At 38.1% G+C, this 16,100-nt stretch overlaps 1 protein-coding gene across 4 annotated transcripts in view; it reads left to right on the top strand.

Annotated features, from left to right (window-relative positions):
- The window catches only part of INTS14 (integrator complex subunit 14), a 45,587-nt gene that overhangs the window by 3,961 nt on the left and 25,526 nt on the right, over positions 1–16,100 (top strand). For all 4 annotated transcript variants that reach the window (XM_019968134.2, XM_019968135.2, XM_019968133.2 and 1 more), the window contains exons 2-9: positions 485–759; positions 2,125–2,232; positions 5,614–5,769; positions 7,080–7,198; positions 7,635–7,777; positions 11,287–11,379; positions 13,133–13,277; positions 14,897–15,030. In XM_019968134.2, coding sequence (XP_019823693.2) covers positions 538–759; positions 2,125–2,232; positions 5,614–5,769; positions 7,080–7,198; positions 7,635–7,777; positions 11,287–11,379; positions 13,133–13,277; positions 14,897–15,030 — 1,120 coding nt within the window. In that variant the 5' untranslated portion in view covers positions 485–537. The remainder of the gene's footprint in view (positions 1–484; positions 760–2,124; positions 2,233–5,613; positions 5,770–7,079; positions 7,199–7,634; positions 7,778–11,286; positions 11,380–13,132; positions 13,278–14,896; positions 15,031–16,100) is intronic.

The following is a 16,100-nucleotide window of genomic DNA, read 5'->3' as shown; positions in this document are numbered from 1 at the left end:
GCTACTTGAATTTAATATTTTGTTTATTTTATTTTTACTAGAGGAAACTTAAGATGTTCCTTGATTTATGGCCATTTAATGGGTGATTCTGGGAGTGGTCCTCATACAGAGGACCTAGAGCAGGGAAGCTGCTTGCTTCCCTTACTCTGACATCCCTGCAGATTTGCCCTTACCTCAACTTAATGGGGTTTGCCTTCAATTATTTCTAGCAAGTTTGGTTAAAATTATGATGAAAAGTAAAGAATCTGCCTGCAACACAGGAGACCCAGTTTCGATCCCTATATTGGGAAGATCCCCTGGAGAAGAAAATGGCAACCCACTCCAGATTATTGCCTGGAGAATTCCATGGACAGAGGAGCCTGACAGGTCCACAAAGTTGCAAATAGTCAGACATGACTGAGTGACTAACACACACACACACGTGATGAAAAAAACACATTTTTTTCCATGACATGAAAGACCTAATCATGTTTGTTTTCTGAAGCATTTCTCTATAGCTTCTCTATTCGGATTGGGAATACCGGGATCGCTTTCATCATGCCTACAGTGGTGGTAATGGACGTATCTCTTTCCATGACCCGACCTGTGTCTGTCGAGGGGTCTGAGGAATATCAGCGCAAGCACCTGGCAGCCCATGGTTTGACAATGCTGTTTGAGCACATGGCCACAAATTACAAGCTTGAGTTTACAGCTCTGGTGGTTTTTTCATCCCTCTGGGAGTTGATGGTTCCCTTCACAAGAGATTATAACACCCTACAGGTACTAAAAGAAATGAGTTATTATATGTACAGGGCCCAAATTTATAGGAAGGAAAGCAGTGTTATCATACTGCACTGAATATTTATAACTGGAATTGCTTAATGATAAGTCTCTGAGTATACTATTTTGAATATAACTATAAAACAAGGATTATAACCAGTAGGCCCTCAGCCTTTGTTAGAGCTCTGAGTTAGAGCTGTGAGTTGTTGCCATAGTCACCTCTCTTGGTTTTCTGAAATTCTCTGTGGGAGGGGAGCATCTCAGAATGTAGTGCCTTGTTCCCTGAGGTTCAAGATCTTTAGGTTCAACACTACTATTTTCTACTTTTCTATAAACTTGAGATGAAAAATAGCCCTTACAAAAGCCTTCATTCTAGAGTAATTCAGGAGTATATTTCCTCCCCAACAAATAGCCTTTGATTTACAGATGCCAAGAAATCCTCATTTTAAAACTTTGATTGATCGGTGTTATCTTCCAAAGGTTTGTCTGTGATATGCCAAAGAATTTACTTTCTGGCAGCATCTCTAAATTATTAATATTTCCAACAATGCCTCGCACAGTTCCTTGCGGATAGGGAGCAGCAGTCAGTGTTTGTGGAATTAAAATGAACAATTTAATAATTGCTAGGCAGTTTAGAAAATCAGGATCAGTGTAGTTTGCTTTTTAAATATAAGTAATAAAATTTTGTTAAATCACTTATTATCTCACTTTTTTAAAAAGTGACTCAAAGTTTGTTTGTTTTTTTTTCATTGCACCGAATTTCTTATAAGTAAGTAAACTGAGGACCTTGGATGTTTAGTAGTGTGAAATGTCAAGAGTTGCTATATAGATAGTGCAGAGTGATGATTAAGACCAGGAGTCTTAGAGTCTGACTGACTGGGTTCAGATCTAGATTCTGCCACGTGGGCATAAGACCTGGGAAAATTACTACTCATTTTGTACCTTAGTTTCCTTACTTTAAAAATAGGTTAATCATCTACACCTTATAGGATGTTATCATGATTAAATGCATGTAAAATGCCTAAGGTGGTGATAGTATTCAGTAAGTTTTGCATTATTTTTGTTGATGTGCTTAAACATTTTTCATTTTAACTATTCTGTCAAGATCATTTACAAAAATATGAACTTGATGGGCTATTCAGTCTCACCTGATGAGAGAACAAAATAAAGGGAAGCTCTTTTTTACCATCCTTTACAGTTGAGGAAGTCTGTTTTACCAATTTTCTTTAAGAAAGTGTACTTTGGGCTCTCGGAAATGCAATGTCCCCCTGTGTGACATTCATGCTTTGAACAGTTTATGTTTTTTTCTAGTAACAAATGAAAACAATAAAGAATAATGAACAATTTTATCTTTCATTCAATCAGGAAGCACTAAGTAATATGGATGATTATGATAAAACCTGCTTGGAGTCTGCATTAGTTGGTGTTTGCAATATCGTTCAGCAAGAATGGGGTGGTGCAATTCCTTGTCAGGTAAAAGCTTAATTCTTTTCTTTGCCTTAAGTTAAAAGCATTAACCACTGAGGTGCTTCAGTTTTCTTCAGGCTGTAACACAGCATGCATTGTAATTCCCACAAACTATCTTATATGCTATTGGTATCTTTTAAAAGAAGACACCAAATCGACACCAGTATACTCAGAAAGCAGCACAATTATGCGTTAAGGAAAGCATCTTCCTAGTAAATTGACTTATTGAAAGCTGGTATTTGTATAAAATATAGAGGGCTCGCAGTGGAATTTTAGAACACTCTCTGGAAGGGATGATTATAATTCTGAGTGATAGAATTGTAAACATCTGTACAATATAGTCTGTCTGCATTATTCCAGTGTAGCATTTATTCAGCACACTTTTAACCTTCTCAACTATTGACTCGTCTAAAAAGTGAGGTGTATCAATGTTATAAAATCGGTTGCCCTTTCCCGTGAGTCCACATTAGGTCTACGTTAGCATCAAATCAGAGCAGAGTTGTAGCAATTGAACATTTGCCATAAAGAGGTACTTTGAGAAGTGGTTTATTTTAAAGGAGAAAACAGTAAAGTTGCCACAAGGAAAATCATAATAGTCTACAACAGGAGTCAGGAAACTTTCTGTATTTTAGCCTTTGCAGGTCTGTGGCAGCTCCTCAGCTCTGTTGTAGCATAGAAACAGCCATATATATTAAGTAAATAAATGAATGTGTTTCTGTTCCAGTAAACTTTGCTTATAGAAATAGTCAGTGGCCCATAGTATATGATTTTTTCTATAGGGTCAAATACAGAATTCCTCAGTAGTGTCAGCAGCATCAGTGATATTTGTTTTTTAAATAAATATAAGATTGTAGCTGCCTATAGTGTACAATCTACCCCAATCTACAATTGGAAAGATTAGGGGTTGACCTAAGTAAAGCATGAAGGAATATGAGAAGTGATGGAACCGGTCTGTATCTTGATCGTAAAAGTGGTTACATCGCTGAATGCACTTGTTGGAACTCGTAGAACTATATACAAATAAGGGTGAATTTTACTGCATGTAAATTGTATCTCAGTAAACCCAGCTTTTTTTTTTTAAGCTTTTTTCTCTTTTCTTGCTGTAAAACCATCCTGTTGATAGAGTATGATGTCATGAGTTGGTGAAGACCCTGACCTACTACAATAAGGTTAAAATCAGAGCACTTTAGTGGACACTTGCTAAAAAAGCCAATAAATACGTTTTATTTCTTTTCAGAAATAAAAATCTTTGGCACCTTACTTCATAATTATTTGGTACATTACAGACTATCTAACTTCCTAACTATAATGAAAAGTAACGTTTTGTTGTTAATACCCTCCGAACTGAAAGCTAGCGGATAACACAGTTTCATTTGCTACTTCTTCAGTGTTTGAAGAAACTCAGAAAGTATGTAAGAGCCAGACCTTATGCACCATGCAGACTTCTGCCTTTTAATGTTTTCTTCTTCCTTTGCAAAAAGGAGGAATCTGAATTTGAGATATACTGTACCCTGAGGGCAAGGAGCTGGGCCTGGATCCACTTAGACTTGCTTGGTGAGTTTTGGGGTGAACCAGGTCCAAAACACAGTGGAAGTTATTAGTGATTGTTTTTTATAATCAGTTACTATCAAATGGATTTGTTTTAATATGGAATATTTTTAGCCAAATTTTTAGAAAGCTGGACTATGTCTTCGTTAGACATAGTCCATTAGAGTAAAGTCTGTTTCATTTGGACATTACAAAAAATATTTCATTATCACACAGCATCTGAAAAAGCTAGTGGCGGAAGTAAATAATTAGGTAGCAGCTGTTGGTACTTGAAAGAGGGATATGCGTTGCCTGCCTTCCCAAGAGATGACATCTCTCCAGGGGACCTCTATTAAGCATTTTTGGGCTTTAGAAGTAAGTGCCAGTCTTGAGGGGCTTCCCAGGTGCCTCAGTGGTAAAGAATCCTGCCAATGCAGAAGACCTGGGTTCGATCCCTGGGTAGGGAAGATCCCCTGGAGGAGGAAATGGCAACTCACTTCAGTATTCTTGCCTGGAGAATCCCATGGACAGGGGAGCTTGGCAGGCTACAGTCCTTGGTGTCGTAAAGAGTCAGACATAAGTGAATGTGCATGCATGCACATGTGAATCTTGGTGCTTCACATGGTACAACCACCTAATACTGCCTTACTGGCCTATTATTGTCAAGTTACTAGACTAGGTTAGAGAGCAAAAACAATCCTCCTCTGGATTGCTTGCAAAGTCCACCCTGCACGAGATCACTTGGAAGCAATGAGAAAAATGAAAATGATCTGTAACTAACCTTCATTGTTAGTATGTTTTGAAGTCTTTTAAACATTATAGGTTGATTAAGAATGCATTTCAGGACTTCCCAGGTGGTGCAGTTGGTGAAGAATCCACCTGCCAATGTAGGAGACATAAGAGATGTGGGTTCAATCCCTAGGTTTGAAAGATCCCCTGGAAGAGGGAATGGCAACCCACTCCAGTGTTCTTGCCTGGAAAACTGCATGGACAGAGGAGCCTGGCAGGTTACAGTCCATGGGGTCACAGAGTCTAACACGACTGAGCGCACATACACACTGGTAGTACAGTGGATAAGAATTCCCCTGCCAGTGCAGGGGACACCGGTTCAATCCCTGGTCTGGGAACATCCCACATGCCATTGAGCAAAATGGTAAATAAATACATGTTTAAAGGAGTTGTCATTTTAGTTGACCAGGGGTAGATAAAGTTTGTCATCTTTGAAAATAAAGTGTCATGAATCAGTCTTCAGATCTGTGCTGATACCTCCTAAGGACACATGTAAATCCTTATTCCATTTTTGACAGCAGCGCCTTAGGTGCCAACTCCTCGTCTGAGAAGTAGGATTCTAGTTTTAATACAGTTAAGTAAGAATTGGTTATGAGTGGTTTTGTCCTTTTTTTAAGTGTTCACAGGTAGGTGCTTTTCTTTAAAGGTTTAATTAGGTAAAAGATAGTAAAATCCATAGATCTTAAGTGTACAGTTTATTGAGTTTTAACAAATGTATACACCTATGTAACTGCTCTTCCAGTCAAGCTATAGAACATTTCCATTACCCTGCAGTTTCCTCATGCCCCTTCCTACCCAGTATCTCCCTACATTCCCTATTTGATTTATCTTAGTTTTGTTTCACCTGTTCTAGAACTTCACATATATATATGTATAGAATCATAAAATGTGTGTAATCTTTCACTCGACAAAATGTTACTGAGATTTATTCACATCTTTCCTTGTATCCCTGCAAAGGTACATTTTTCAGTGCAAATGTAATTCGGGAGAAATGCAAACATTGCCAAATGAGACTGCCTTAAATAAATATGTTATTTCATGGACAAAGCTGCTCTCACTCTTTGAAAACAGGTGGTTCTGGTGACAGATGGCTGTCTTGGCATCGGTAGAGGGTCTCTGCGGCACTCCTTGGCTACTCACAACCAACGCGGTGAGAGCAACAGGTTTCCACTACCTTTTCCTTTTCCATCTAAGTTGTACATCATGTGCATGGCGAATCTGGAGGAGGTAATGCTTTGTACTAAATTCTTTTTAGTTTGATTAGATATGTTTTGGGACTCAGTTTAATTTTTAATATATTCCAGTAATATTGCATTATGTATACAGGCATGCCTCAGAGATATTGCAGGATGTTCCAGACCACCACCACAAAGTGGGAATTGCAGTGAAGCGGGAATCACAATAAAGCGATTTGCATTAATTTCTTTCTTTCCAGGTGCATATAAAAGTTTTGTTTATACTTTACTGTAGTCTGTTAAGTGTACAATAGCATTAAGTCTAAAAAAAATCTACATACCTTATTTTTAAAATATTTTATTGCCAAAGAATGGTAACCATCATCTGAGCCTTCAGCGAGTTGTAATCTTTCTGCTTGTGGAGGGTTTGAAATATTGGGAGAATTACCAGAATGTGACACAGAGACAAAGTGAGTAAATGCTGTTGGAAAGATGGGGCCAATAAAATTGCTTGACACTGGTTTGTCACAAACCTTCAATTTGTTTTAAAAAAAAGCAGTATCTGCGAAGCTCAATAAATGAGGTATGCCTGTACTATCACACCGACCTGCATTGTTTCAGCTGAGACTGATTACTAATTATATTTGAAAAGACTTTCTGTCTCAAATGCTCTTTGAAAGCACAGTGTTATCTCAAGAGACATAGCAGGAGTTGTTATCCATCCTACTTCCCACAAAGATCCTTCACATGCTGAAGAGTCAAAATGTTCTTTTTGGTGGTCAGTGTTTTCCTCAGTTAGGAATTCTTAACATCCATTAAGCTAGGAATGTTGACAGAAGTATATGCTTTTTTTTTTTTTTTTTTTGTAAAGTAACATTACTCTGATGAATGTTTTATTAAACTCCACTTCCTGATTTTCCATTTAGTTTGGAAAGTTATTTAATTTTTCTTCATCTCAGTTTTTCTATCTGTAAAATATAGATAATGATGGTTTTTACCAAAAGATGTTAGAAACATTTGGAATGGAAGATGGTCTGTGAATACTAGCTGCAGTCACCTCTGAATCATTGCAAAGCTACTTGAAATGAAATAGCTCTACTGGTATAATTTTCTATAACATTCCTCTTTGGCAACTTTGAGTCAAAATTGTTTTCCTTCTCACATTGATTAAAGAAAAAAAATCATCTCCCTTATGTGACCTTGGTGTGTTGATAATAATGTCTCATTTTATGCCACTTTAGTCTGAGTGAACTCCGGGAGTTTGTGATGGACAGGGAGGGCTGGCGTGCTGCAATTCATGGGGTCGCAAAGAGTCGGACACGACTGAGCGACTGAACTGAAAAGGGTCGTTTTGCTTTCTAGCTTCAGAGCACTGATTCCTTGGATTGCCTTGAACGTCTTATAGATTTAAACAATGGTGAAGGGCAGATTTTTACTATTGATGGTCCCCTGTGCTTGAAAAATGTACAGTCTATGTTTGGGTGAGTATACACATTGAACTTTATTGCCTTCTTACAATCTATTATTATAATTTGATAGCAAACAATAATATCTAGTTTACTATTTCTAATTGTGTCATTTCATTTTCCCCAAGTTGCACATTTTTCAGATATTATGACTGATAGCAGTGACTTTTAAAAGTTTACTCCCTTTTAAATTAAGCATATCTAAATCTATAATGCCTATAGTTACCAACTTCCTTACATTGACAAAGATGAACTTGCTTTTGGGCTTTTCAGAATTGAAATTTCCTCACCAAAAATATCAGATTTTGTTGTTTCACAAATGGTCAGATAGATCATAGCTTTGGAATAAACTTGAAGGGAAAACAAACTTGACATCTTAAAAAAAATTTCCTTGGAAAAAAGTACATGTGTCATACTACTGTTCCTATAACAAATAACCATCATATTCTAGAAAGCTGATAGATCTGGCATATACACCCTTCCATGCTGTCCTCAAGTGCGGCCACCTCACCGCTGACGTGCAAGTCTTCCCCAGGCCAGAACCTTTTGTAATAGATGAGGAAATTGATCCTATCCCTAAAGTCATTAATACAGGTAACTTTTTTTTTTTAAACTTCCTCCTTAGTACTTCTGTTATCCTTACTTTCTTCTAACTTCTGATTTTCTTCTCCTCTCTCCAGGAGGGCTGAAGAGAAATACATACTCAGTATACTTTGGATGGGAGGGTGCATTGCCTAAGGGTTGGCAGATGAGTGGTCTTCCATGGTGACGTCATGAATTAATCTCCAATCCTAGAGGGTTATAACCACAAATTACTAGAGATTGAAAACCAGAGCCAAATTCACTAGCATTGAAATCCTTGAGGTAGTCCTTTAATAGAGATAGTAAGACTGACTTGACACACATGGAGAGAAGCATGGAAAGCTTTGTAGAAGCTTGAAATTGAAGTCGCTCAGTCGTGTCTGACTCTTTGCGACCCCATGGACTATAGCCTACCAGGCTCCTCCGTCGATGGGATTCTCCAGGCAAGAATACTGGAGTGGGTTGCCATTTCCTTCTCCAGGGGATTTTCCCGACCCAGGGATCGAACCTGGGAGGCAGACACTTTAACCTCTGAGCCACCAGAGGCTGACTAGCATCATTATTAAGGTCATGTATGAAGAGCTAGCTTCTAGACTTGTCTGTGTGAGTCTTCCTCTGTGACCCTGGACAAGTCACTTCCTCTAGTTCTTATTGGCTAGGTGAGTGGAATCTCTCAGGTCTCAGCTCTGATATACCGTACCACTCTAATCCTGCTGCTTATGACTAAAAGAAAGCAAAGTATATGACTTCTACCTGGCTCGTGTTGCCGGTGCTATACTTAGGTTAGATTGGCAAAGCCAAGAATCTAAAGTAACTAGGGTAGTAGAGAAGAGAATTGTCTGATATTGGCAGATGGACTCCTTGAGTGGTGGGTACATGTTGAACCATCAACTATTTTAGTCACCAGATCGCCCTCTGTGCCTGGCATACTGTCTCATGCTCAGTAGACATTCACTAGGTAGCTGTTCAGTCACCAAATGATTAAAATTAAATACAACTGGAGATTCATTGCATTCTTAAATGTATAGATTTTAAGGAGTTTTTGAAGGAAAAGCTGTGCACAAGCTCTTTTCTTTTCTGGGCCTTTATTTTCTGTTCCCAGCTCTCTGAAAGTAGGGCATCCGTCTCTTTCATTGCAACTAGACTGCAATGTGCCAAATGTTTTGTTGCCTTCAAACCCGTTAGACTCCCATCTTTTTTTGGATGAGTAACTTTCAATAGATCTTTTCTTTCAAGAAGCACTTTACTTTCTATGTATCAGATTTCATAAGCAGTGTTTACATGGGGAAATCAAATACGATGACTGAGAATGTTACTGGAAATTTCTCTGAATGGCTCTAATACTTTGCATTTTAAGTCACTAAGATAATAAGGATAATTGTCTTTTATTTAATGGACTAAGTTATATAAACTTTTAGTCCAGGATTTTTGTTAAAGCTTATATTTAAACCACTTTAAAACATAGGCCTTTTTCTACTCAAATGAAAAAATATATATAACTGCTTATGCTAATTCATTTGTTAATCAGCTAAAGAAAGTAATGACACCAAAAGTCCAGAGAATCAGATTTCCTGATTATTCAATATAAGAAGTACGGTATACTCACCATGATCCTGACTTTTTAAAAAAATTGTTTTGAGAATGAGTGAAATATGAACGCTTCTTCCAATTAAAAATAATGGGTGACTTTGTTTTTCTCTTTACAGTTTTTAGTGTTTTCTAAGTTTTTATACTAATATCTATATAATCAGAAAGAAACTTTTAGAATGTACTTTGGGTTTCAACTTTTTTTTTTTTTACTAATTTTAAATTTTCAAAACATACTTTTGATCTTTAATACAGTTTCTATAAAGCAAGGAAATCATTGTCATATATAGACTGCAATCCTGGTTTTGTAGAACATGTATTTCTTTCTCTCAGGGAAAGCATTTTTAATGCAATAGCCTTGCTCTCCAAATACAGGCTGCTTTCAGTTGTCGTGGAAATATTTGTGTATATCGCCCCCTGGTGACCAGAACATCCTTTACAAAGACAGCCATTAAGCTTTTGCCTTGGCTGAGGACCTAGCCTCATAAAAAGTTTAGCTGATTTGTCATAAAACTTAAGTCCATTAAATAGACAGATATCCTTATTTTCTTAGTTACTTGAAATGCAAAGTGCTAGAGTCATTCAGAAAAACTTCTAATAACCTTCCTAGTCATTATATTTGAATTCCCCAACTAAACACACAGTGTTTATGAAATCCAGTACATAGAAAATAATGTACCTTCCCATAAGATGAATTAATTTTTATTGGAGTATAATTGCTTTACAATGTTGTGTTAGTTTCTGCTGTACAGCAAAGTGAATCAGATATACACACACACACACACACACACACACACACATATATATATATAATATATATAAACACTCCTCTATTTTAGATTTCCTTTCCATTTAGGTCACCACAGAGCATTGAGTAGAGTTCCCTGTGCTGTACAGTAGCTTCTCATTAGTTACCTATTTTGTGTACAGTCTCAATGTGTGTATATATCAATCCCAGTCTCCCAGTTCATCCCACCACCAATTCCCCCTTTGGGAACCATAAGTTTGTTTTGTACATCTGTGATTCTATTTCTGCTTGCAAGTAAGTTCATCTATGACATTTTTCTAGATTCCACATATGAGCAACATTATATGATATTTGTCTTTCTCTTTCTGACTTACTTCACTCTGTGCAACAATCTCTAGGTCCATCCATATTGCTATGGATGGCATTATTCCATTCCTTTTTATGGCTGAGTGATATTCCATTGCATTTATGTACCACATCTTCTTTATCCATTCCTCTGTCAATGGACATTTCCATGTCCTGGCTAAGTAATGCTGCAGTAAACATCAGGGTGCATGCAACCTTTCAAATTGTGGTTTCCTCCGGATATATGCCCAGGATTGGGGTTGCTGGGTCATGTGGTAGCTCTATTTTCAGGTTTTAAGGAACTTCCGTACTGTCGTCCATAGAGAACAGTATTGGCTGTACCAATTTACGTTCCCACCAACAATGTAGGAGGGTTTCCTTCTTTTTTTTTTCCCACATTTGATAAGGAGGTTACTTGATATCGTGTAGGCAAAAATAAGTTATTTATCTGCAAATCCCACATGGAATCAATGCTTAAGGAAGTGCTCAAACATAGATAGTACTAACAGAATAAATACAACTAGCTTTTGTGTCCAGGACTGCCATTAAAGTTTTATTTCTAACTGAACATATCAGAATTTCATTGTACCTTGATCAGAACTCACCTTTGGTTGTAGTTAATGATGTTTCCACTCCTTTTCAGTGGGTAAATCTCAAATTCAGTTCAGGATTTAGATGCTCCACTGCTGGTGGCAGAAACTTTGAAAAGTCTTCACAGCTCAGCCAACTCCACACACCACAGCTCTGGGCTCCAGAGAAGCAAGGGTTTCCTTCTTTCCACATCATCTCCAACAGTTATTGTTTGTCATGAATTAATTCTATGTTGATTCCTTCTTTTCAGATTTGGAAATAGTGGGATTTATTGATATAGCAGATATTTCAAGTCCCCCAGTTCTGTCCAGACATCTGGTCCTACCTATAGCACTTAACAAAGGTGAGTTCTCTTCTTATTCCAGTGATACATATGAAGTATCTTATTATCTAAAGTTATTCTTAAATGTTGGGTAGTAGAATAGCCCATTTTGAAGAGTTTTGGGGAAAGGAGTATTTACTGGGTTGGATTTTTTTAAAAATGGAGTGTTGCCTAATATATTAAAAACTAATTCTGCTGCTTTATAACTGTGGAAAGCATGTGACACGATTTACTGTGTGCTGCTTTGTTAATTTACAGTGGAAGTCCTCTTTAGAGATGAGAATGCTTGCTTAGTTCCTCATCTAGGGCTCTGTCTTTCCCTGTGGGATCATGCTGGGGAAACCAAAGTAGTTCTTAGAAAGTTGCCTGATGAACGTGGAATGTAGCTTTATAACAGGAGAAACTGCACCTGTTCTCTACTGGTGCTTAGCACATAGCACATACTCAGTAAATACTGTTGAATGAATGAATGAATCCAGGCCCTTGTGAGGCCACATTATCTCAGAATATACTTCTCCAGCAACTATAGTTACAGCTCCTGAATTCAGCATCTCTCTGGAGAATGTTAGTCTTTAGCACTTTAAACTTCTCTTTTCTCTGTTTTAGGCTGACCATCTCCTTTATGTTCACCAACTTTCTCCAAGAAATGTATACAGTCAATCAGGTTTCCCCCTACTGAGTTATGATCACGTTTCATTTACTCACGGTTATTTCATTTGGAGTTTTGGGTATTCCATAATCATCCATCACATAGACCAAATCTTTGATATGTTCTCACAGATGACTGTTTGTGATCATTGTGTTTACACTTTACCTTATTGTTCTTGATATTGATAACAACCAGGTTTCCCTTATTTTTAAGGTCCTGGGGGGATTCTGCACACCCATATAAATTGCCAAGAAAGAAAGTGGGCAAAATAAAGAGTTCATGTAGGAGAACAGTGGAAAGGAAAGTATGGGAAGGCAAAATGGAGCCGTGTTGTAAGGGGTATTGAATATCAAGCCAGGCAGAGTCTTCCTATTGAATTAGAAAGTCTTTGAATCAGCTTGAGTAAACGGATAGTTCCAGAAGGAGGTTACCTGAAGGAAGATGCATTCATCTGTTGGAGAGAACCTGGAGTTGGAGAAGCGAGTTAAGAGGCTTGTGGAGAAGTCACTGTTCTTTGGGGTATCCCATCCACTTGCTGCCTAAGGGCTGTCAGTTGAGAACACTCTTGACATCTTTGAACCTCTGTTTCTGTTTCAGTGGTGCCTAAAATTCCGAGAGAGCATCTAGCTTAGTGTTCTAGTAAAAACTAAGGAAAGCTGATTTTTTATGTAACAGTTTTGCTGAAATATAAATCATATACCAAATACTTCACTCATTTAAAGTGTACAATTCAGTAGTCGTATTTAGTGTATTTACAGTTATGCAACCATAACCATAGTTTTTGAATCAGAATTTTAGAATTTTCACTACCTCAAAAAGAAACCTTTTAGCTGTCAATCCCTAACCTTCCATCTCTCTTAGCTTCAGGTAACCACTGATATCCTTTCTATCTGTATAGATTTGCTTATTCTAGATGTTTCCTATAAATGGAATTCCTATAATATGTAGAAACTGATTTTTAAATGGACATAGGAAAGCCAGAATATGAGTTTTTCTTCCTCGTTATAATATTCCTTTATAATTCCATGTACTCTCCTTCCAAGGTTAGAAGCAACCAAGAGTGCAATTGGAGCTTGGGGCTTTTCTAGCTAATATCAGTCTGATTGGTTTTCTCTCTTTTCACAGAAGGTGATGAGGTGGGTACTGGTATAACTGATGACAATGAAGATGAAAATTCAGCCAATCAGATTGCAGGCAAGATACCCAACTTCTGTGTCCTGCTTCATGGCAGCCTAAAAGTGGAAGGAATGGTGGCGATAGTTCAGCTAGGGTAAGAAACTTTTTTACCATTTGTTGAGTGAAAGGGAGAATCAATTTACAAAGTGAAGTATTTCCCAGATTTTTCTGAAAGAATAGAAAGAATCTCATCAGTCTTTTTCTCTTCCTGCCATATCTTCCCCACCTACTGTCACCGTGTCTACTTCTCTTTAAAGCATCCACTAGAGTAAGTACAGAGTGAGTCTTTTCATTATACTGCCTTTATATTTTTTAGATGATGAGCATTTTTTATTTCTTTTTTTAAATTTATTTATTTTTAATTGGAGGATAATTCATCACCATGAATCACTCATAGGTGTATACATATGTTGCCTCCTTAATAAAGTATTTTTTACATTGTTTTTTTTTTTTTCCTTTTTATTTTGTATTGGAGTAAGCTGATTAACAGTGTTGTGATAGTTTCAGGTGAACAACAGAGGAACTCAACCACACATTACATGTATCCACTCTCTCCTGAGCTCCGCTGCTGCCCAGGCTGCCATGTAGCGTTGAGCAGTAGATCTTTATATTGCCTTTATATTATATCTCTTCTCAGTTTTCCTCTTTTCTGTCCTATCTAGGAAACCCGGAGTCAGTTAAAGCAATGCTGCCAACTTGTTATAGGATCTTAGACAGACTTCTCAGCTATAAAATGAAAAAAAGATGCTGATAATATTGAACATTTAACCATGTGCCAGATACTGCTCTAGGCACTTTACATATGTTAACTCATTTAATCCCTCATAACACTATCCAAGAGGTATCAGTATTACCCCCTGTTGCCTTAGACAAGGAAACTGAGACTTAGAGAGCAAAGTCATGGTACTTGCTCAAGATATTGAATGAAAGAGTCAGGATTTTTATCCATGCGTGTGACTCTGTAGCCCATGCTCATAACCACTGTGCTATATTCCTTCTCTATAAGGAATGCCCTTCTAGCTTTGACTTTGGATATAGTCTCAAAATCTGCAGAACTGCCTGCTTCCTTTTCGAAAATACCTGTTTGTTAGAGAAGAAGAGGTGACTGGTCATCCTCTGGCCATCAACTGGGATTGATTGGTAGAGAAGATCAAGAGTTGTTAAGGATACCTAGAGGAAGCATGGCTCCATTTCTGCTGGAGTTAAAATTAGCTAATCCAAAAAGACAAATGCAATTCTTATTAGATATTGGTGTGCTAGATTCTTGGTACTCAAGTTACTTGTACTAATTCTGAATACAAGAATCACCTGAGGCCCTTTGAGAAGTGTGAACAGAGCTGGGTGATGACTTTGCGCACTGTGTTAGAAGGGCTTCTCTGTGTGGTATTTCTGTGAATGATTTGGAGGTGGCTGAAGAGACCTATAGGTCACAGCTCTTACTCCTCACCACACCTGCAGCTATCTGCTGCCCTTGTGATTCTCTTTTTCTCTTATAAGACTGTTTTTTATTTCTGTATCTACATAACTAGTAATACATATCTCCAAAGAATGCTAATATTAGGGGGCAATAGTATGCATTTGTAGGTTTAGGATTTGGCTTTAATTTCAAAGCTGAAAGCCATATCTCTCGAGAGAAAAACACAGGGTAGAGTTATTTAGCTTGACAGTCCCAGGCGTAAAGCTGTTCTCACCGTCCGTCTTCTCTCCATCTAGTCCTGAATGGCATGGGATGCTCTACTCTCAAGCTGACAGCAAGAAGAAATCAAACCTCATGATGTCTCTCTTTGAGCCTGGCCCAGAACCTCTCCCATGGCTAGGGAAAATGGTGCAGTTGGGTCCAATTTCAGGTATACCCCAGATCAGACTTTATTTATCCTGACTTTGTTTTCTCTCTACTGTTCTGAATGGCTCTCTCTGTGAGTCAGAGAGCGCGTGATTTCCCTTATGAGTGCCCTGTGGTTTCTGATGCTGGATATGTAGGTGGACAGCCCCAAGAGAATTTAACCTTTGGACTTTTAACATTACAGCTCAGGGGAAACAAACTTTCTTTAGTGTACTATTTTTAACCCAGCTACCCCTAGACATTCTTAGTTAATTTAATCCCATTCCTTCTTGAGACTGTTTTCCCTTAGTTTTCCTCACATTGCATTCACCTGGCGCTTATCTTTTTCCTTGGCAACTTTTTTCACTTGTAATCCTGTCTTTTCTTCCCCTTGCCTCATGATTTCCCAGGGTATTGTTCTTTGCCTTCTACTCTTGGGTTATTACTCTCTCTTGTTTATTTCATCAGCTGTTTTGGCTTCAGACTCTCAACATGCCTCTAACTCTCATCCTGCTTGATCTCTCCCTAAATCTTGCACCTGTATTTCCCGGTTGCCACTTGGACCTCTCCACCTGGATATTCTGTCACAGTCCTCAGATCAGCGTGTTTGTGGCAGAAACCATCATCTCTCCCTCTCTCCCATAAGCCATTTCTTCAGATTTTTCTACTCCTTCTGATTAAGGCCTTTGTACTCCTAGGTACTCAGGCTCCAACTGTAGTGTCTCCCTGAGCTCATTTGGGCCCATTTCAATTTTAGGAACATCTGCCAAGCAGCCTATTCTGTGCCAGGTCTGCAGGCTAAAAGAGTCAGCAGAAGTTACTCAAAGACTAGTGGAAAGTGGAATAATAAACCTAAACTGGCATGAGATCACAGTTGGCCTGAAGTAGGGGATGGTCAGCTCTTCCTTGAGGACTTGGGCATATCTCCAGAGAGGAGAGAGACCATTACTGAGTTTGAAGAAAAAGAGAAATTTGTTCTAAATAGAGCACCTCTAAAAAAGAAAGAAGCTAGACCACAAAGTGGGAGGGTGAGGGTGGGAAGGCCAGATGGTAGGTTAGAGTTTGGCAGTGGGACAGCAGGGCAGGCCTCATCTG

This window comes from Bos indicus, chromosome 10 (genome assembly GCF_029378745.1).
Source record: "Bos indicus isolate NIAB-ARS_2022 breed Sahiwal x Tharparkar chromosome 10, NIAB-ARS_B.indTharparkar_mat_pri_1.0, whole genome shotgun sequence".
In the NCBI taxonomy this organism is placed as follows: Eukaryota; Metazoa; Chordata; class Mammalia; order Artiodactyla; family Bovidae; genus Bos; species Bos indicus.
The sequence above is the reverse complement of the archived record's forward strand: the minus strand, read 5'-3'. Positions and strand labels throughout refer to the sequence as shown.